General features: G+C 40.3%; 1 protein-coding gene across 3 annotated transcripts in view; it reads right to left on the bottom strand.

Moving 5' to 3' along the window:
* The window catches only part of Pdlim3 (PDZ and LIM domain 3), a 33,394-nt gene extending 12,101 nt beyond the window's left edge, over window positions 1-21,293 (bottom strand). For all 3 annotated transcript variants that reach the window (XM_075986698.1, XM_075986697.1, XM_075986699.1), the window contains exons 1-3: window positions 21,114-21,293; window positions 10,347-10,498; window positions 9,095-9,179 (exon numbers count right to left, since the gene is read on the bottom strand). In XM_075986698.1, coding sequence (XP_075842813.1) covers window positions 9,095-9,179; window positions 10,347-10,498; window positions 21,114-21,206 — 330 coding nt within the window. In that variant the 5' untranslated portion in view covers window positions 21,207-21,293. The remainder of the gene's footprint in view (window positions 1-9,094; window positions 9,180-10,346; window positions 10,499-21,113) is intronic.
* Window positions 21,294-21,385: the final 92 nt, after the last annotated feature.

Below are 21,385 nucleotides of genomic sequence, written 5' to 3'. Positions count from 1 at the left end.
GTTCAAACATAGTTCTGACAGTGCAAATGGGCACAGCTTCAGTGATTAGCTACTGAATCATTTCTCCTTCTGTCCCCGGTGTCATGATGCCTGAGAATCTGCGATGATATGAAGGACAGGGTCTTTGTCTCCTCAAGATGGGGCACATGGATTAACAGTATCCTGGAGCTCAAAAGGTCTAAGTTGAATACAACTTAGCCCGTGATTGTAAAGTGGTAATAGACTGACTAATACCTTGTTCACAGACCTCTTTTTCTCTACAAGAATATCTTGATGCTGAGGCATTGGCTGGATGACATTATTCTTGCTGTCACTCAGTAAAAAGAGTATTGAAACCACCAAACATAGTTTTAGAAATGTCCCAGTTTTGAGTCCCGCAACACATAAAAGTGTGTGCAAACATTTACATGGCCATATAGTCTGAGGATGTTGTGCTGGTCTTTAATTCAGATTGGCTGTATTTTGTGACTATCATTTTGATTACCCATTAGTATGGCTTGAAAAAAAAGTGTGCTGGGGACAATTATAAGTAATGACAGCGCTCATGGCTTGAGCCTTCGCAACTCCTTTGGAGAGGAGGAAGACAGAGGCTAATGGCCCAATTAGCTTTGGTGGATTATAAATCTTCCATGCTAAGTACAGAGAGAGCCAGTCAAGATAAAATGAGCCACTCTAGCTTTGTGGGACCGGGTTGATTCTTTTCAGAGTGAAGTATGAAATGTCTTAAAAATTGCGGTGAATACGACATTTACAAAAATTAATTAGTGTACTATGATGGCTTGATTGGGGGGGAAAGTATCTGCCTTCAGTTTTTAGTTTGTAAGCTTTCAAATAATGAGTAAGCACGAGTGATGATTGTCCTACAAAGGGACCAGCTTGCCTGAAGATATTTCTGCTCTCAGGGTCCCCAGTAGGACTTCCAAACATCAGTCTATACGTTAGCCAGCTCCAGGCTTTCCTTTGTGAGTTCAGCTTTGGTTTCTCTCTGTCCCTTTCTCTGTCTCTCTCACATTAGAAATATGTGATTGGTTAAAAGAAAAAATCCCCGTATGTTCTATTCATATCACAAAAGGAGGTCTTTCTAACGCCGGTTTGAGACATTCTTGTTTAGGCTTTGCAAAGCATTAGTTTACGGGTTTCTAGAGTCGTTCCCCAAAGCACAATGAAGTGTATACACCAACGTGTATACATCGTTAAACAAGAAATTTAACGATGGCACAGAGAGGCAGCATTCTGTCCAAGTCTTACATCATTGTTGATGGCCAAACAGAATCAAAAGACAAAGCCGATTAGACGCCTGCCAGTCCTCTTTAATTTCTTTCTTTTTTCTTTTCTTGGAAAAGCACATGCATCATAAAGTTTTTATGTAGCATTTTCTATAGCCCCACATTTGTGTTTATTTTACCCAGAGAAAGTCATCAAATAATTCTTCCATTTTTAAAAAAATTTATGCCCTGGCGATACTGAAGCATGCGTGGGCACCCATATATGGTGGTTCTGTTGAACTTGTCCATATTGGTTTCATGGTCTAAGTTGATGAGGACAACTGACCAGGTCTCTTCCTCAAGAGGGTGTCAGATCTCATTACAGATGGTTGTGAACCACCATGTGGTTGCTGGAAATTGAACTCAGGACCTTTGGAAGAGCAGGCAATGCCCTTAGCTGCTGAGCCATCTCTCCAGCCCTCAAATAATTCTTACCTTACCAAAAAGTAGCCATTCGAATTAATTCTCAATTTTAAAATCCAGGTTTTTAAACAGAAAGGGCTCATGTTAAAGGATCATATGTTGAAAGAGTGAAATATTAAATGGCTGGGTTAAAGTTATAAATCTGTGGAATGCCACTGGAAGCAGAAAAATGGGACTCGTGGCAGTAGCCACCCAAATCCTAGAAATGACCTGGACAGGGAAAACACTCAAAGCCAGTTCACCTTCAGTTTCTTACTTGATGACGTTGTGCACAGAGGAAGGGTCAAGGCCATTACCATCTTCATCCGAAGCGTGTGCCTGACCCACACACCCCATACCTCTCCTATACCTACCATTCTCGAAATCTTTCATATGAAAACCACAGGGAGGCAAGAGATCATCGATGCAAAGAGAGGAAAAAGTTGATCAAGTCAAAGTGAGGCAATGGGTCTGTACCATCGCGCCTGGAATTTATGAAGCTCTCTGCTCCTGCCCACCCTTCAAGTGGAATACAAAGCCACTCTGAAACCATCGTTTTCCTCTAGTGATGGGCTTCAAGAGTTTCTACGTTAGAGGAGCTCCGTGGGAAATGTGCGTGAGAGATTGCATTTGTAGATCTCCTTCTAGTTACCAAAACATTGGAGAGGAGTTTGAAGTTAGCTTTAGGGAAACAAACTGGCCGCACATGTAAACACCTCTTTAATAGGAAGACACAGTTCTTTACAAAGACATGGGCATAATGTCCTTCCTGCTCAGACAGAGCCGTTTTCTGTTTGTTTCTAACCCTCTTCCCCCATTTTTTTTCTATAATAGATATATTGTATGTTGGGGTTACCCAGATGATATTAAGCAGGAATGAAAGTAACAGTTTACTTTGAGGAAGGACTAACGATGAATATCTAGTTTGATGCCTTGTTTGGAAAAATACCAGAGTCTGCGCACAGACTTCCAGACTCGGAATGAATCCATTCAGTTGCTGGAAACTGATCTGAACAACTTCTAAGGGCCTATATAGGCATAAGACTCAAATCTGAATCCATAAAAACAAAACGTCTCTATTTAGCGATAGCATAGAAAGATGAAAGAAAAACCCTATCCATTAACATTTTAAATCAATTATTATAATTATGTAAGAAAAAGTCCCCCAAGTCTAAACTTAGAGGGAAAAACACCATATGTATAAATATCAACATATCTCTTGGCCTTGGTCTTAGATAATGGGACATGTTTTATTTTCATAGTATGTTATGAGTAGATAGTATGTTAAGAACAAGAAAGAATATTTTACCTTATACCAAAGGTCGCAGTACTTACTATACCAATTTGATTTGGGTTGAGACACAAGAATTCAGATCTCTATTGTTGGCTGCATTTTACCATTCGCCTGTAGCAGCATAGGGGAATAGAAGCATTGGTGTAAGCTGACGCCATTCCTATCCCCCGCTGACACACCTCTGCTCTCCGGAAAGGTGCTCTTTTTACATAGTTCTCATTAGGGGGGAAAGCAAATCTTTCTGAGAGGCAGTGTGTGTGTTGTGTGTGTGTGTGTGTGTGTGTGTGTGTTACTTAAAAATCGTTTTTTTTTCTCCAAATGCAAAGACCCCAAGTGTATAATCTGTTCGGGGAATGTCCCGCTGTGTTGTAACCAGGACTCTCAGATGGCAGAAACTACACTGAAATTAAGCTGTTTTGTGGACCAAATGCCTGTGCCTTGTGAGCTACTCATGCTGCAGTCTGGCTGAAGAGCGGCATAAGAGGAAACCCTTTGATGATTAGGAGAGCTGAACTTGCTCTTATCTTGGAGCCTGTCAGAGGCTGGCTTCTTGGAGAGCGAGTCCATAAGGACAAGGCATGACTCAACCGAATGGAATTTTAAAAGACGCCATCTGAATCCTGGCTGCAGTTGTTAACCTAATCGTCACCTTTCTCACTTAAAAAAGGAAAGAAATTCATTTCCTTTCATTTCCTTTTCCCTATCTGAAGAAATGTAAATATATATATATATGTATATATCTACTCTAACCCTTAAATTCTGCATATCCGGGCTAATAAAATGATTAACAAGAGTCCAGAATATTTAAAATTAGAATTATGTGTTAGAAGCTAATTCTTGGAAAAGTGATAGTGATAAATTAATGCATGCAGGTTTGTTTGCAAGAGAGACCTCTTTTCTCACTCCAGCTAGGGATTATCATCGATCGACTCTAAATTCTGAAGAGATTAGGTAGCAAAATCAGACTCCCATCATGGCCTGAGTACATCTTGGTTTAATAAATCCTTACCAGGGTAGGAGTGGAAACTGATTAAATATCATCTGGAGTTTGGCTCAGTGACGGAATCTGTTTAGTACCCCAGAGCTTGCATCTCATATTGGAGAGTTAGAGTTTTAAAAACAAGGACACATTGGGACGGGGAAATTGTGCAAAAGGGTGCACACAATACAGTGATTGATGTGTGCTGCGAGCGGACACGGAGATGGGAATCTCATCCAATGCATTCTAGGCTCCACGTTTGGACAGTCAACAGAGGCATGCAGAAGGGCCACACAGGTCTCCCTTTTCTCTTCTGTTGTCTCTAGATGATGCACTGATATGTTTGGGAAGTGAGCAGGCCACATCGGGCATTGTCACAAAGGGCTGAGTACACATGACAGCGATGTATCTAGAATGTTGTGTTTCATCTAACTTTCCCTTGTATCAATTTAGTGCTGATTGAGGTATTGCCAGTTACCAACATACATGACCATAGCGTGCCAGGGCGTGACACCAGAGGCTTTTAGATCTTTTCGCTATGTTTACAGGTTGAACATCTCTAAACCCAGAAAGCAAAACTGATCCAAAATGGGGAAGATTTTGAGCAGAGATAGGTTGTAAGTGGAAAACTCCTCACCTGGTATCGTGCAGTGGTTCCTGACTCAATGGGAAGGCTCATTCCCCTGAGCCTACGTGTCAAGATGAAAAAAGGCAAAAAGCAAATTTTGTGTTTAGGGTTGAGTCTCTTCAGTAACGTAGCTGACTGTATATGTGTATATCTCACTGTGTATGTGTGTATCTCACTGTATATGTGTGTATCTGTATATGTGTATACCTCACCGTATATGTGTGTATCTCACTGTGTATGTGTGTATCTGTATATGTGTATACCTCATCGTATATGTGTGTATCTCACTGTGTATGTGTATATCTCACTGTATATGTGTGTATCTCACTGTGTATGTGTGTATCTGTATATGTGTATACCTCACCGTATATGTGTGTATCTCACTGTGTATGTGTGTATCTGTATATGTGTATACCTCATCGTATATGTGTGTATCTCACTGTGTATGTGTATATCTCACTGTGTATGTGTGTATCTCACTGTATATGTGTGTATCTCACTGTGTATGTGTATATCTCACTGTGTATGTGTGTATCTCACTGTATATGTGTGTATCTCACTGTGTATGTGTGTATCTCACTGTATATGTGTGTATATCTCACTGTGTATGTGTATATCTCACTGTATATGTGTATATCTCACTGTGTATGTGTGTATCTCACTGTATATGTGTATATCTCACTGTATATGTGTGTATATCTCACTGTGTATGTGTATATCTCACTGTGTATGTGTATATCTCACTGTGTATGTGTGTATCTCACTGTATATGTGTATATCTCACTGTATATGTGTGTATATCTCACTGTGTATGTGTATATCTCACTGTGTATGTGTGTATCTCACTGTATATGTGTATATCTCACTGTGTATGTGTGTATCTCACTGTGTATGTGTATATCTGTATATGTGTGTATCTCACTGTGTATGTGTATATCTGTATATGTGTGTATCTCACTGTATATGTGTGTATCTCACTGTATATGTGTGTATCTGTATATGTGTATATCTCACCGTATATGTGTGTATCTCACTGTATATGTGTGTATCTCACTGTATATGTGTGTATCTCACTGTATATGTGTGTATCTCACTGTATATGTGTGTATCTGTATATGTGTATACCTCACTGTATATGTGTGTATCTCACTGTGTATGTGTATATCTCACTGTATATGTGTGTATCTCACTGTGTATGTGTGTATCTCATTGTGTATGTGTGTATCTCACTGTATATGTGTGTATCTCACTGTATATGTGTGTATCTCACTGTGTATGTGTGTATCTCACTGTATATGTGTGTATCTGTATATGTGTATATCTCACTGTATATGTGTGTATATCTCACTGTGTATGTGTATATCTCACTCTGTATGTGTGTATCTCACTGTAGATGTGTGTATCTCACTGTATATGTGTGTATCTCACCGTATATGTGTGTATCTCACTGTGTATGTGTGTATCTGTATATGTGTGTATCTCACTGTGTATGGTGTGTATCTCACTGTATATGTGTGTATCTCACTGTATATGTGTGCATCTCACTGTATATGTGTGTATCTGTATATGTGTATACCTCACCGTATATGTGTATATCTCACTGTGTATATGTATATCTCACTGTATATGTGTGTATCTCACTGTGTATGTGTGTATCTGTATATGTGTATACCTCACCGTATATGTGTGTATCTCACTGTGTATGTGTGTATCTGTATATGTGTATATCTCACCGTGTATGTGTATATCTCACCGTATATGTGTGTATCTCACTGTGTATGTGTATATCTCACCGTATATGTGTGTATCTCACTGTATATGTGTATATCTGTATATGTGTGTATCTCACTGTGTATGTGTATATCTCACTATAGATGTGTGTATCTGTATATGTGTATACCTCACCGTATATGTGTGTATCTCACTGTATATGTGTGTATCTGTATATGTGTATATCTCACTGTGTATGTGTATATCTCACTGTATATGTGTGTATCTCACTGTGTATGTGTATATCTGTATATGTGTGTATCTCACTGTATATGTGTGTATCTCACGGTGTATGTGTATATCTGTATATGTGTGTATCTCACGGTGTATGTGTATATCTGTATATGTGTGTATCTCACTGAATATGGTGTATATCTCACTGTGTATGTGTATATCTCACTGTGTATGTGTGTATCTGTATATGTGTATATCTCACTGTGTATGTGTATATCTGTATATGTGTGTATCTCACTGTGTATGTGTGTATCTCACTGTGTATGTGTATATCTGTATATGTGTGTATCTCACTGTGTATGTGTGTATCTCACTGTGTATGTGTATATCTGTATATGTGTGTATCTCACTGTGTATGTGTATATCTGTATATGTGTGTATCTCACTGTATATGTGTGTATCTCACTGTATATGTGTGTATCTGTATATGTGTATACCTCACCGTATATGTGTGTATCTCACTGTGTATGTGTATACCTCACCGTATATGTGTGTATCTCACTGTATATGTGTGTATCTGTATATGTGTATACCTCACCGTATATGTGTGTATATGCAGATGTTTCACATGAACCTGAAGCTTCTGGTCCTCAGCAGTTTAAATCTGGGATGGCCATTCTATATCTCTTCTCCCATCTTTTCAGTGTTTGCTCACTTTGAAGAATGAAGGTTTTCTCTGACCTAAATATGCCACTCACCTTCCAAGATCACACAAAACTTAACAGCTGGAGGCAGCATCTGTTCTGAGAACTGGTCCCCTGGACCTATCCTGGTCAATGCTAGGAAATGCACAGTTTAGCATCCATCCCATTAGTCTGGGATTTATGGGGCGCTTGCTGCCCGCTATGCCTGGGAAGGTCTCAGTAAGGAGAACAGACCCACGGCTCCTGTCTTGAAAATGTTCTATATCCTGTTTGCTTTCTTTGCAGCCCCTGTTCTCTTCTTTTGGCTCATAATTTTTACACACAGATTATCTCTTCCCCTTTAGTCAAAACCTAGGTCAAGAATCTTATTAACCCTTCTCTTGAAAGAATACATACTGTGTTTCCTTTTCTGTGTGTGGGCCAGGGAAGGAGCTATATTTTAACTGAAATGAAGCTTTGAAGGAGCACAATTTAGAATGACCTTTGTAATAGTCATAAGGAAGGGACTCTTCCTTGTCTCACAGCGGCAGTGAAGACAGAAAGCCCTTCTGTAAACAGCTGGTGAACACTGTCAAGGAAGTTGGGAAGGGTTCTGCTCATGGCGTGGAGGTTGAGGGGAGAAGACACTTAAGCAGAAGCAATCCTTCTCCTTCGACTAGCTATCGAAAGGCCGTTGCCTGTGTCGTCTTATTGAAATCTCTGAGCAGCCTGTGAGACACTTGTACTTCTGTTGTGCTATGTCTATTTAATGAAGAGAAAAGAGAGGTTTACTGGGGTGAGTAGAAAACACGGAGCCGATGACCCTGCCAAGGGCAAGAGTGCGGAAGTGTGAATTATAACTGTGCTCCCTGGTAGTCGTCATTAGCAAACTGTACACTAGGAATAGCTAGCATCTTACTAGGAGAGCTTGCTTTAGAGATGATATTAAACACGTATCTTTGCATCTCTAAGCCTTGGCAGCTTCTAAGTAGAGGTTCTAAAGCCCTGTTCGTAATTAGATTTTTCCAGTGTATTATAATTGAGGTTTGATTCAATTTCAGAATTTCAGTCTTTTGGCGGGGGGCGGGGGGTTGAAAATGGGCATAGCCAGATAAGCCTTGGATGATTAGATTCATGTGGCTCACGAGACAGGGTTGCCTCAAGGGAAAAATCCTTTATCTGTTATAAGGCAGAGTATCTCCGTGATAACAAAATCCAATTCTTTTAGGTAAGGTAAATTTAATTAGAGAATGTCAGAACTGAGAATTAAATCAGGGTGTCAAAACAAGACCCATGCAAAGACCTTACCGCACTGAAGATTACAACTATTAGATTAGCGCCACCTGTTTCAAATGGCCCAGCCCGGTTTTTATTTTTGCCTCATTTAAACAATTTAACGTCTCAGATTACATCATGGCCATTTATTCGGCAGAAGTCTATCATAAAAAATGAAAAGAAAGAAAAAAGAAGGAAAATAAAAGTGGACTCCAGGCAGATCCAGTCAAATTGTTCTGAATGAGAAAGTGTGTTTTCCTCCCTTTCGAGTGTGCCATGGTTTCAGTCTGTAGCCCTGCCTGGCCTTGAGCTTCCTGTCTATTCCAGATTGGCATCAGCCTTGCAGCAATCCTGGCTGTCTCCCAAATTCTGGGATTACAGACGTATACTAACATGCCCGGCAGAGGAGACACGTGACTTTTAAAGAGATCTTTACCTAGGTCCTTGCTCTGTTTGGATATAAGAAAATATGAATCACATAAATTAATCTCAGCGAGTAGACCCCAATCACAACTTCACAGGTGACCTGCTCCTGATTCGTAGTTTGTCAGTTTTCCTCCCAGGAAGCCTCCCCACCCGTGAACAGAAAGGGTGATGTGATTTCATTTTCTCCTAACGTCATACCTGTGGCTCAGCTTCTAAGTTGATTTTGAAAGGATGCGCTTTTCCATCTTCAGACACCTGTGGCGACCATAAGCGGGTTTCTGCCCTGCAAACAAAACAAAGCTTGCAAGCTCAAAACCTCAATCCAGATTCTTTCAAAATACACATGATTTCCCACTCCGGCTTTGGAAAACACTGGTAGCCTTGACTAGTTTAAGCCAGAAGAATCTAGTGTCTACTTCCTCTGAATGTCCCCATTTTGTCAGTCTTATTTTTTAGGGTACTTTTGAGGACTTGGGAACAGAGCAAGTGCATGGTGTGGTCTCCAGAACAACAGAGGAGGACACGTAGAGACACACCACAGAGAGCAGGAGGCAAACTCCATGGATCTCGCTTCTCTTCTATCCTTCTACGGCCACCACCATAGCCACAGGGAGAGATTGGCCACATGGCTGTGTGACTGGCATCAAAGAGCTTTGGTGTGCCCAGCTCTTATGTGTCTGTGGCTTAGAACCGTAGGCACAGATAGGAAAGAGTCTATTTTACTCCATGAAGGTTATGGATGGCTAATGGATTGAGTCTCCTGTACCGATGGAGAGGCATGTGGGTACTACAGCTACATGATAATCACGTGAGAACGACTACTACCACCAATTATTATTTCATTATTTTTAGCTTCATACCAAGGCTCTCATAACGAGAAGTTGGGATCAAATTTCAGCTTTAGGAGATAGGCTAGAAGCATCTGCATATACACATATATATCCTCACACCTTTTAGTAGTCTCTTAGGATAAATCTGTACAGACCAGCCTGCAGCAGAGAGGAAATTAACAACCAAATGTAACATGGCCACATTGGGGCAAATCAAGAGTCTTTGAGGGGCGCCTTTCAATCCTATTCCACCCCACAGAGTCCAGCCGTTTATTCTGCTTTGTGTTTTCATGGCTATCATTATTTTCAAGGTCAAATCACTGGGCTACTATATGAAGAAGCCATTCGTCTGCATGACTTTAAGTTTGACATTTTAGAGAATTTTGTTTTTAAAAATTGGTTCATCCACACATGCTAGACTGACTAGTTTCAGCGAATACAAGAATAAAGTGGCCGATCCATAAAAAACAGAAACAGAAACATAAAACAAAACAAAATAAAAACCCATCAAAATTCTAGGTCTATGGCATTTCTCACAAAGCAGATGAGGCCATTTAGAGTTCTGGTTCGGGTTCTCCTGAAAACCAGATCAAGTTTTGACCCCATTAGCCAAGGCGCACCTGTCAATCTTGAGACACAGCTGATACCCTGCGGCTTTAATCCTGTCCTGTGCATCTGCATGGGTCATGGACTCTGTACCAAAGCCGTCAATAGCCAGGATGACATCTCCAGGACACAGGTTGGCAGCTGCCGCCTTGCTTCCTGGAGTGATCTGGAAGATGTATCAAGACATCAGTTAAAATCCAGTATCCAGCAGTTTCTCAAGTTTTATACTGAATCTTTCTATGTCACCCTGGAAAGCTTTTCAGTGTTTTAGGTGTTGTGAAATCGTAACCCTAATTTTAAAGACCTTTCGGTTGATCGATTGTGCTATTTTATTAGGTTAACTAATTTTGTTTCATACTAGCCATGTTTTCAGAACCATCTTATCGCTTGTTATCATCTAAATATTTTCTATAACTACATCTGTAAATGCTTTCTTTGTTGAAAACCAATACTTTTTTGTTGTTGTTGTTAAGCAGAACTTTCTATTTGGAGATAGTTCTCTACATTTTGGCAACTTTGGTACTTGAATTGAAACTACTTTAGCAACTTGGTATGTTTTCATTTTTAACATTGTTGTGAGGGGGGCAGCATGGATTGGATGTTTATAGTCCGTACATTCATATGAATAATTTATTTTGAAGTGATGACTTTTGGAGGAAAAGCCCCTGGGAGGGTCAGCAGCCTAAACTCATCATGATTGAGACTAGCGCCCTCCCAAACAGACTTCCGAAACAGCTTTGTTGTTTTTCTGCCTTTTTTTGTAAGAATTCAAGCAGTTGGTTACTTGAAATATGGCAGAGTGCCCTTGCAAGGCCCCTACCATGTTAGTACCCTAACTTCAGATTTCTGTCTTTGAGAATGGCAAGAAATGATTTTTGATGTTGAAAAGTCATCCAGTTATAATAGTTTAAATTAAGATAGAACATCTGAGTGTAGAAATCTTGAGGAGAGACAAGAAATCTGAAAATATAAACATTTATAACATTCAAGAGACCTGAAGTCATTGGGAAGAAATACAGAAACTCAAGGAAAGATGGATACCTCCAAGGAAGGAAGAGCACACGTCTGTGCATGGACCACCTGTGATGGAGCAGGGAGGAAGAAGTGGTCATAATAGTTGCTATTAGATAAGACAATAGATTATTAACTGTTTGGGGTAAGTTAGCATAAATGTAAAGAACCCCTGGGAAGCAATGACACAAAGAAAATTTGCCTCCAGTCATGCTATTTTCTCCATGAATGAAGAACAAGTGGAATAAGCAGAAAACACCTAATAAGATAGATTTTAAATAAACAGTAACTACTTTAAATATAAATGGTCTAAACATGTTACTTAAAATTCAGAGATTTTTTTTCAAAATAGGGGAAAAACAAGATTCATTTTTTTTTCCTTCCATCAGAAATGTGTATGATTCTTTTAGAAGTGGAAAATGAAAAGAATGTTTCAGGATATAGGAAAATAAATGTTACAGTATTTTTAATGGTTAGAAATAGAAAATGTGGAATGTTAAGTCTACTGAATATCTAGTTAAAAATCAAAAGTTGCTTTGATTACCGCTCTTTTTTTCGGGGTAAAAGTTTCTCTCAGTTTTCTGTCTTGTCATCACATGGCTATCTCCCTGGCTAACTGTCTGGTCATCCGACACCTGTCTTGCTCTCCTTTATCCATGATTCAATGGCCATTTTGACTTCCTTTCAGTTTTTAAGCAGAGCAATTCTGTACATCCTTACGGTCTTCCTGCATAGTTATTTCTGTCTGAAATATTTCTCACTTGGTGGCTGCTTTTTATCTTTTGGCTTTAGATGCAAATGATGCATTTTAGAATTTCCCATAAAGTTCTGGAGTGGTTTTTCTCTAGTCTCCTGACCTCATTATTCATTTTTAATCTTGTTTATTTCCTTCATGAAGATCACCTTTAATTTTGTGTTTGTTTAGTTGCTTGTGTATTACTGTCTTCTCAACGAGACTGCAAGCTCATCCGATGGAGGGCCCCGACTTAGGCTGATTTGACTGGTGATTTTTCAACTTCACCATGGTTCAAAAGGCGTATAACTCAGGATGAATCATTCTTGGGTTCTGTAGTATGATCTTGTTCTTAGCCAGTGATTTTCAGTATAGCTTTCAGTATAGCATTTGCTGGTGTTGGGAGGTAACAACAGAGCCCCAGGTCCAGCCAGCACACACACACACACACACACACACACACACACACACACACACACACACAGAGAGAGAGAGAGAGAGAGAGAGAGAGAGAGAGAGAGAGAGAGAGAGAGAGCTGATGGTGAAGTTCAGGCTAGGCTGATAAACAACAAATATTCTGTAAGTGTCCCATGCCTGTAAGCTGCTGTTTTGGCTGTGCTGAATCTATCAAGATGCACCCACTCTACATTTTATTTCAACTTACAATACTTTCAACTCTTGATGGTGTTATTAGGATGTAATTTCATCATAGGTCAAGGAGTATCTGTATTTCTAATGTATCACAGTCTTTTTCCCAGTGTTTAGATTTAATACATGAAAAACTGAAGAATGAGTAAAAAGGTCATTTAAATCAGGGCTTAAGAAGAAAAAGCTTGTATTCCCAAATTATGAATTATGTATATGTGCTTGTGTTTTGTATGTATGTGATTTCTCTGATTCTCTCTCTTTCTGTATGTGTGTGTGTGTTGTGTGTGCGCACACACATTTGTGCTCTGAGTACAGAGGAGGGCATTTATCTGTTTTATCTTTTTCTTCTTTATTTTCTTTGAGACAGGATCTCTTAGTAAACCTGTAACTCCCATTTTCATGCTAGGTTGGCTGGGTAGAAGGTCAGGTCTAGTGACTCTCATCTCCATCATTCCACAGTGATTGGGTTACAGGCCCAGCTGTGCCTGAATTTTTTGTCAGGTGCTGGAGAAAACTAAAATCCTTACGCTTGCACAAAAAAAGAGCTCTTCCTATCGAACCTTGTACGGATAAAAAGAATCCTAGTCATTTAATATTCCTTCAGTTTAGAATATTAAGGGCAGTACTTTCTATTTTTATGGTTCTAGGGTCAGAATGCTTCATTTGGGTCTCAACATTAAATGAGGTTGGATGTGCTTGTTTGTAAAGCCCCTCTTAGGTTTAATAATACAGCTGAACAGACTCAAGTGTAGAACACTCAATCCCAATCTGGAAGTGGTTAGCTTTTTTCTTTCCTTCTGTTTTAGCTTTGGTTACAATGAATGGAAATAGAGCTGTGTATATATGTGTCTGTATGTATCTGTGCTGCTGTCTGTACACATTTAAGTAGACATCAGAACTTCAACGTTGAACAAGTAATAAATATTGAATTTATATACTAAACAGGCATCAGATATCAAAGTTAGATATTTTAGATAGTAGAAGGCACTAAAATTTATTAACAGTAAATACTAAAGTTAAGAATTTAATTTTATCTTTATACAAAATGCTACACCTTAGAAACTGTCTTCATTGTTTCAGCAGTGCTCTCTGATAGGCTGAGCAGACAGAGCTGTTTCATTTTTGCAGGAAAGAGATCTGTCTAAGTAACCCAGGGCTTCCTGCTGAACTGAGAGCAGCTACAGGATGATTCCAGAAGGTGGCTTTGTTAGTTTATTGTCATCTTGACACTATCACTTAGTGATGGACAGTGATCTGGGATTGTGAAGCTGAAGCCCTTTCCCCCTACGTTGCTTTGGCCAGAGTGTGTTATCACAGCAACAGAACTGAATCTAGAGAGGACGTCATCTAGGAAATGTGGCTAGTAACTCTCTTCTGACTTCATTCTCTACTTGGTAGTCACTGTCTTTAGTCCTCCACAAATGGATGGATTGGGTGGATAAACAGCTGTCGACGGAGAAGGAGACTTACAATGCCTTTATTGTCTGTGGTTTCCCTGTTCAGTAAGGCTGGTGACTAGAATGACTAAGGACTAAAATGACAGATAACTTGTCTTTGTTTTTGTAAGTTAAACATTTACTGTGGTGTAAGAATCCATTGTCCACGATTAGTATCTACTGTTGCTCTATTTTGATGCTCCACCATTCTGTTATCATATTGTATCTTTATAGTGTGCTCACAGCTTTTGAGTACTATGCTTTCTTCAGTTGGGAGAACAGAGAGGTGAGATGAAGCATAGGGTTTTATTTTTCTTTCAACTTTCTGGTTTTTATTTCCTATAAGACAGTATTTCTCTGTGTAGCTACGGATGACCTGGAACTCACCCTGTAGACGAGGCTGGTCTCGAACTTAGAGATCCACCTGCCTCCGACTCCTGAGTGCTGGGATTAAAGGTGTGTGCCACCACTGCCCAGTTGAAGCACAGGGTTTTTTTTTTTTTTTTTGGTGTGGGAGGTCCTTCTGTCTATGTGTTGCTTTTATTGGTTAATGAATAAAGAAAACTGCCTTGGCCTGTTTGATAGGGCAGAACTTAGATAGGCAGGGAAAACTAAACTGAATGATGGGAGAAAGAAGGGCGGAGTCAGAGAGAAGCCATGTAGCCTTGCAAGAGATGGGCAGAATTTTAGCCAGTAAGCAACAGCCATGTGATGATACACAGATTACTAGGAATTAATCTGTTAAATTAATGTAAGATTAATTTGTTAAATTAATGTTAAATGTAAGAGTTAGGCAATAAGAAGCTGGAGCTAATGGGCCAAGCAGTGATTTAAATAATACGGTTTCTGTGTGATTATTTCGGTTCTGGGCAGTGGGAACCAACAAGCGGCTCTCTCCTACTACAAATTGGTATTTCTTTTTTGGGCTCATTAAGGTCTTAACTAAGAAATTTACCAGAAAGATAACTGGCCATATCCCTACACCCAATCACTCAGAATCATAGTTTTAAACTTCCCTGTAACAAGAATCACCTAGGGTCTTTGTTGGCCATAAGCACTTTATTCTATACCAGAGTTTTGGAATCCAGACTCAGAATCTCTAGGAAAGGACCCATGAGCTGTGTTATTTACATACTTTGACTATTTACATAGACTTTGACTATTCATGTTACCCTATCCAGTTGTCTTCCATTCCCTACCAAATAAACTTTGGAATCCTTGCCAGGCAGATAAATCCATCCAGGACCTGGGCACTGTGGAAGTTTCTAGAGTGACATCTCACAACATTTACAGCAGAATCTCCACCTGACCCCGAGTGTAGGTATTTTCAAAGTGATCTGCGTGATTCTAATGCGCAGTCTGGGATGAAGGCAACCATTTTGCTGTCATGATAGTATTATTATCGAGGGGTATCATTTTTGCTTAACTATTAAGACAATATTATAAAACAGTTGCTGTTACTTTAATGTGAGAAAATGGATGCCCAGAAATTGTAAGATGTTCATATGGGGTTACTTAATCCATGAAAAATCTGAAATTGTTACTGCGATTTTTTCACTTGACGGTGCAGGCTCTTCCACTACTCCTGCAGGCTCCCTGCGGGTAATCTCCTCCATCCTGTGCCTCCTGTTTTCTCTTAAGCCATACTTTGCTTGGGGAATCTTGGGCCAGTTTTTCATGGCAGTTTGTGTACATGTCCCTTCCACTGACACATAAGCTTCTCACAGGGGAGAGATCCATCTGTATTATATTGTATTATAGATCCATCTAAATTATAATTGCTCTCCCTTGGTGCCTGTCAATTAATGGGAAATTTTGCAATCAGTGTTAGGAACATGTGTACCAGTGAGTGCTTCTCTGTAGACATGGGTTTGCTATGATAATATATTCACATCAATCTTTTTATCCTGGGAAAAGATGGTGTCCAAGTACACACATCCCATTTTTAAATTTTCAAATTTCAAATAAAGTTTAGATTAAAGCAACAGACTGGAGAGAGAGAGAGACAGAGACAGAGAGAGAGAAAGACACACACACACACAGAGAGAGAGAGAGAGAGAGAGAGAGAGAGAGAGAGAGAGAGAGAGAGAGAGAGAGAATATCTGTACACACTAATGGTACACTGACTGTGTTGGTACTCAGCTCCATGCAGCATTTAAAGACACACTGAAGAGAAGGAAGAGGGGATAAAAATGGAGGAAAGGAATACTGGCCTCAGATGCACACCTATTTCATGACGTGTGGACAACTCGAGTTTGTGCTGCCTTTCATATATGAATTTTACAAATGTCAACAATTTGTGAATGTCTGTGATAGTCAATCCATTTCCTGGTTGGTCAAAAAACTTCCAGAAGAACCCTTAGGATCTTCTTTCAAGAAAAACCAAAGAAACTCACATAGACATGTGAAATAACCACTCTCTCTGAGTTTTGTATCATTGTGTGACAGAATCTCTGGCAGAGTAACCTATAAAGGGGACAGAGTGCTGCAGCCTAGGTGGGGGTGGGCGTGGAAGTGTGTGTGTGGGGTGTAACCTCAAAGGCTTGGCCCTCATTGCCTCCATGAGCTAGGCCTCATTTCCTAAAACCTCCTGTGATATTCCACCACGAACTAAAAACTGAGTATTCAAAATAAAATGTAGGGCGAGGCATTTCAGATTGGAGGAGGCACTCTCTTACACTGAATGTCCCCAAACTACATTTTATCTTACACAAAATATAGTGTGTGTGTGTTGTCTAGAAAACCTTGGGTCTGGTGGTTTATTTTCCTGCCTTTTGATGTGTGCACTTGTTTCTTCAAAGTACACTAAAAGTTATTGCACTGGTTAGTGGGATTGTGAATAATTAGGGAACAGAAACCCTTTGTCTTAACTTTTGGAACTACAATTTCAGCAGATTTGGTTGGGGGTGAGGTAACATATTACCTTGAAGCAGGAGAGCACAGGAGACAGTTTTGGTTATGTCCTACCACACCCCTGCTAGTAATGATGTGCTTGACAGCCTAGTTTCTTTGCCTGCATATGCTACGCACCTCCCCTACTCCAAACAGTATATTAGCAACCTTAGAGTCCTCCTGAACCTCCCTTCCACCCTATACCAGGCTACTGGCATTCCCTTCTCTAAGAATGGTGTGAGTTTTCTCATCCCAGTACAACTGCATCCCTTGGTAACCAAGTCCTTCTTCTAAGTCTAATAAATGAGGACCAAAACAATGATGGGGGGGGTCCCTGGAGTCGTCTCATTCATGTGGCCCACTGCCAGTTTTGATGGTGTCTCCTTCTCAAATCTGTACTCAGAATAAAGTTATCTTGTCACTTTTGCAAGTCCTTGTGAGCCCCTATTTTCAGTTTTTGGATAAGAGGCTAAAAATCTGGCAGTTCTGGCTTAGACCCTGTCCACCAGTAACCTTCCCACAATCTCTGGGTGGAGCTTCATGGTCTTCTAGCAATGCTGGCTGGAACCTCCTTGATATAAGACAAAGTTATATTCTAATCAATTGCAATTTCTTTGTGCAATTGAAAACATCTTAAACTAACAAAATGTAATATATTAACCCAAACATCCTAATGCAGAATAGCACAATACACTACAGAGGCTTACTGTTGCTCTCCTGCTCACATGGTCGACTCTAGCTGTGACTTATTTGCCACTATCCGACATCAAGACAGAGTAGCACATTGTCAGTTGCTAGCACAGGCAGAGGCAAAACTGAACTGAAGGTGTGTCACTTTCATGCCATTAAAAAGCAGCAGGGTCATGAATTGAGGACCCTCCCTAGTCTGCATTTATCCAGGACAGGGTGAAGGGTACATACAACCTAGCTTGTAGTAAGACAAAAACTGACTTCAATGGCTCGAAAAAATACCTCTTGTGTATGGAAGGACCTTCTTGTGACAATAAGTGTGACTTTTGCATTTCAGTCTTTTGTGTCCTTAAGAATTTAACCAGATAGACAAATAGTTACCTTTATTGTAAAGTGAATATTTGGGGGAGCGCAGCCTACCTATTATTTATGGCAACAAAGTTATGTAAAGGGTGAACAAATTAGCCATTCATATTATTGCTATACTTATCTTATGGCATTTATGATATAGAAGATGGTGCTACATATTAAACAGTTTCCAGTGTAAAAGGTGATGGAGTGGAGTGTGCTTAAGTATCTGTGGTATAGACATGATAATATGAGCAGATAGGAGGAAAGTCATCATTGTGCAATGAAAGAAATGACCATGATTAGAAGAGAACTTGGGGAGAAGTTTTGAATAGGTTTTCATAGGCAGAGAGGACCATGGGGTGGAGGTAGAGCAAAGAATTCTGGGAGAAAGAGACATGTGTCAGAAGCTTAGCCATGCCAGGGAGGTCACAAGCAGCCAGAGCTGTGGCATCACTACCCATGTATGGAGTGAGAGGAGACAAAGGAGAGGGAAGGAAGTCACAACAGACAGTAAAAAGCCATGCTGAAGAACACATCGTCTGTTCTCTACAAGCTGCTGATGTCATCGGAGGATGTTGTGGGGGAGGATGACAGGCCCCTTGTGCTTTTCAAAGATGGATGCTAAGAGTACACAGGGTGAATAGGAGAAGGCAGGCAGGCTTCTAGGCAGGAAGTTGTGATATCTTGAATAAAAGTAGCAACCCAAAGAACAGAGAGTGAGTCTTGGTGTAGAAGAGATGGGCCACTGACATACTGGATGTTACAGGAGACATTTTTATCATGTGTAGTCTTAAGCATGCAGGTACTGGAGCTGGGCAGACCTGGTCCTCCACTTGTGATCATTGGTGTGCTGAAGACTGCCTTGAAGGCTCGATCTTTTAATCTGTGAAAGGGGACCTTTTTTTTCTGATCGAATAGGGATGTTGTGAGCTTGAAGTGAGTTAACCAAAGTAACAGTCTTAGAAAGATGTGTGCTAAGCAAAAAGTGTAACAGTACACACCATGTTAGCCAATACCTTCTAGAATAATATTAAAATTACAAAATTGAATTATTCCACTGCATAGTAACAACAGTTATTTTTGACTAATTCTTTCTAGGTTTTTATTCAAATGATTTCTCATATCTCTGTAATTTCAGTGGATATATTCTTAATCAGTTTCAATGAAGGCATAGAAGCCCAAGTGAGCAGGCTTGTGTTTATTCAACAAGAATTCCTGATACACATGGCCTTAGAGACAATTTGGGTTGAACAGTTCCATGTTCTCTGTTCCCTAGAAGTTAAAATAATTGAAAAGGCATACTTTAAATAAATAATGTCTGGTCTATGACTGAATCAAGTGTCTACAGTTGTGGCCCAGATTAGATAGGAGTTAGAAATCCAAGACAGAATGGTTCTTCAAGTAAAACTGTCATTACATCAAATCCATTCACCGATAGCCTTCAGAGTCCAAATGCAGATGCAAGATTGCTTTAAGATAATAATGCTTTTAGTATCAACAGTCCCTAATTTCAAACATGTGATTCATTCAACAGATATGTCACAAACTGAAAGCAGGATAATTCTTTTGTAAGTTTCTTCAAGGGTCTTTATGACATAATTCATTCCTTAGGATTCAATTTAAAGATGATTTATTCTTTGTTAGGATTCAAAAGCTTCTGTTATTTAATCTGAGCAAGTGAAGGTATATAAACTAAGCCTATTTCTTCGTAGAAACTGTGGAAACTGTTCTCCTTGGTGAATCTATAAAAGGAATTGCTTGGCCCAGGTCACGGAAGCATTTGCTGCTTAATTTACTTGAGAGCATTTCTGGGGGTATGTTTTCATGTCTCATATGAAAACACATGTCAGACATGTTTATATGTTTTTGAAAAATGTAAAACAAATCTTGAAATGACCCGTTTCATGCATCCCTGTGATACATGCTCTGAGACTTTAAAAAAAGCAGAGTGTTCCCCAAATGATATCGACATACATATATTGTCTTATTCAAGAAGCTGTGAATGATTAGGTTATAAAGCAGACATTTTTAAAGTACAGTATGAGCAGGAAGAGAAGAATAATATTTGGAGAATAAAATTATAATATTTGAGAGTTTATGTCTTTATGTTTAAAAGGGCTTGCATGTGGTAACACTGAAATGATTGCTTTCGAAAAAACGGAGAAACTAGCAACTAGAGCAAATAATGTTTTACAATTATTCTAGAAATTTGCTGTCAGAAAAGGAAACCTGGGTTTCATTTTTACACCCCTCTTCTTGTTGGGTTCTGCTTTAGATAACATGGGGAAAAGCCGTTTGCTTTTGCTACTGGAGTCTTATTTTCAAAGTTATTAGCATGAGTAGTTGTTCTCTATCAGGTAAACTATGGCACGGGTTTTCTTTTGTAGTTTGAATTATAGGTAATCCTTTCTCAGCCAAGTCCCCAGCTTTGGAAAATATTTATTCAAAATGCCTGGAAACGGAGGAATACACATTAGTAATGTTTTCCCTGCCTGGGCTGATATGAGTGGTTCCAACCTGGCCAAGCCACGCTATGCCCTGCAAACAGCACCCTGCCCAAGTTTTCATCCAAGCAAGAGAATTGCTCAGGTGCAAGTTCCGCTCTACCAAATATCTGTGTCTTCTCAGTACCTCTTTCTCTCTCCCTGTGTCTGTTTGATATGAAAGAAGCGGAGTGGGGAGAGCCCAAAGCACCCCCAGCTAGGGCACCCTCCTCTGAGCCCAGGAACTGGCACTGTCGGTTGTCCTCTCCTGGACATGTGGCTGGGGGACCAAGAAAAAGGGATGCAGGGTGTGTGAGCCGACTTGGATGAATTTCAAAACCGCTTCGCATCTTCTCAGCCTGTTGCTGAAGTTCAGCTGGGATCCAGAAGCTCAGCACCCGCCTCCCCTTCACTCGGTGTGCTATCCTGCCTCCCTCCCCGGGCTTCTTGGCTATTCTCCTATAGCTCCAGAGCCACTTGCCGCACCTCCTGAATGCCAGGTGACCCTTAGCAAAAATCAGAACGGAAAACACCTACCCTGGTGATGACCAAAGGCTGGTTGAAGTCTATGCCCCCCGAGAGTCTGAAGCCCCAGGGCGCAGGGCCCGGGAGGACCACGTTCTGGGGCATGATGCCTTCTTGGGACCGGGTCTAACGACGGGTGCACACTGCGTGTCCCGGAACCGACAACCCACTTAGCTCCCCAGGCTGCGACCTAGCTGGGAATGCTGTCTGGGAGTTTTATCCCTGCTGCGGAGTGACGTCACTGGCCTCCCCTCCTCCCCGCCCCCCTCCCACCAAGGAAAGCT

Source organism: Microtus pennsylvanicus, chromosome 9 (genome assembly GCF_037038515.1).
Source record: "Microtus pennsylvanicus isolate mMicPen1 chromosome 9, mMicPen1.hap1, whole genome shotgun sequence".
Lineage (NCBI taxonomy): Eukaryota > Metazoa > Chordata > Mammalia > Rodentia > Cricetidae > Microtus > Microtus pennsylvanicus.
This window is presented reverse-complemented; position numbering and strand designations above follow the sequence as displayed.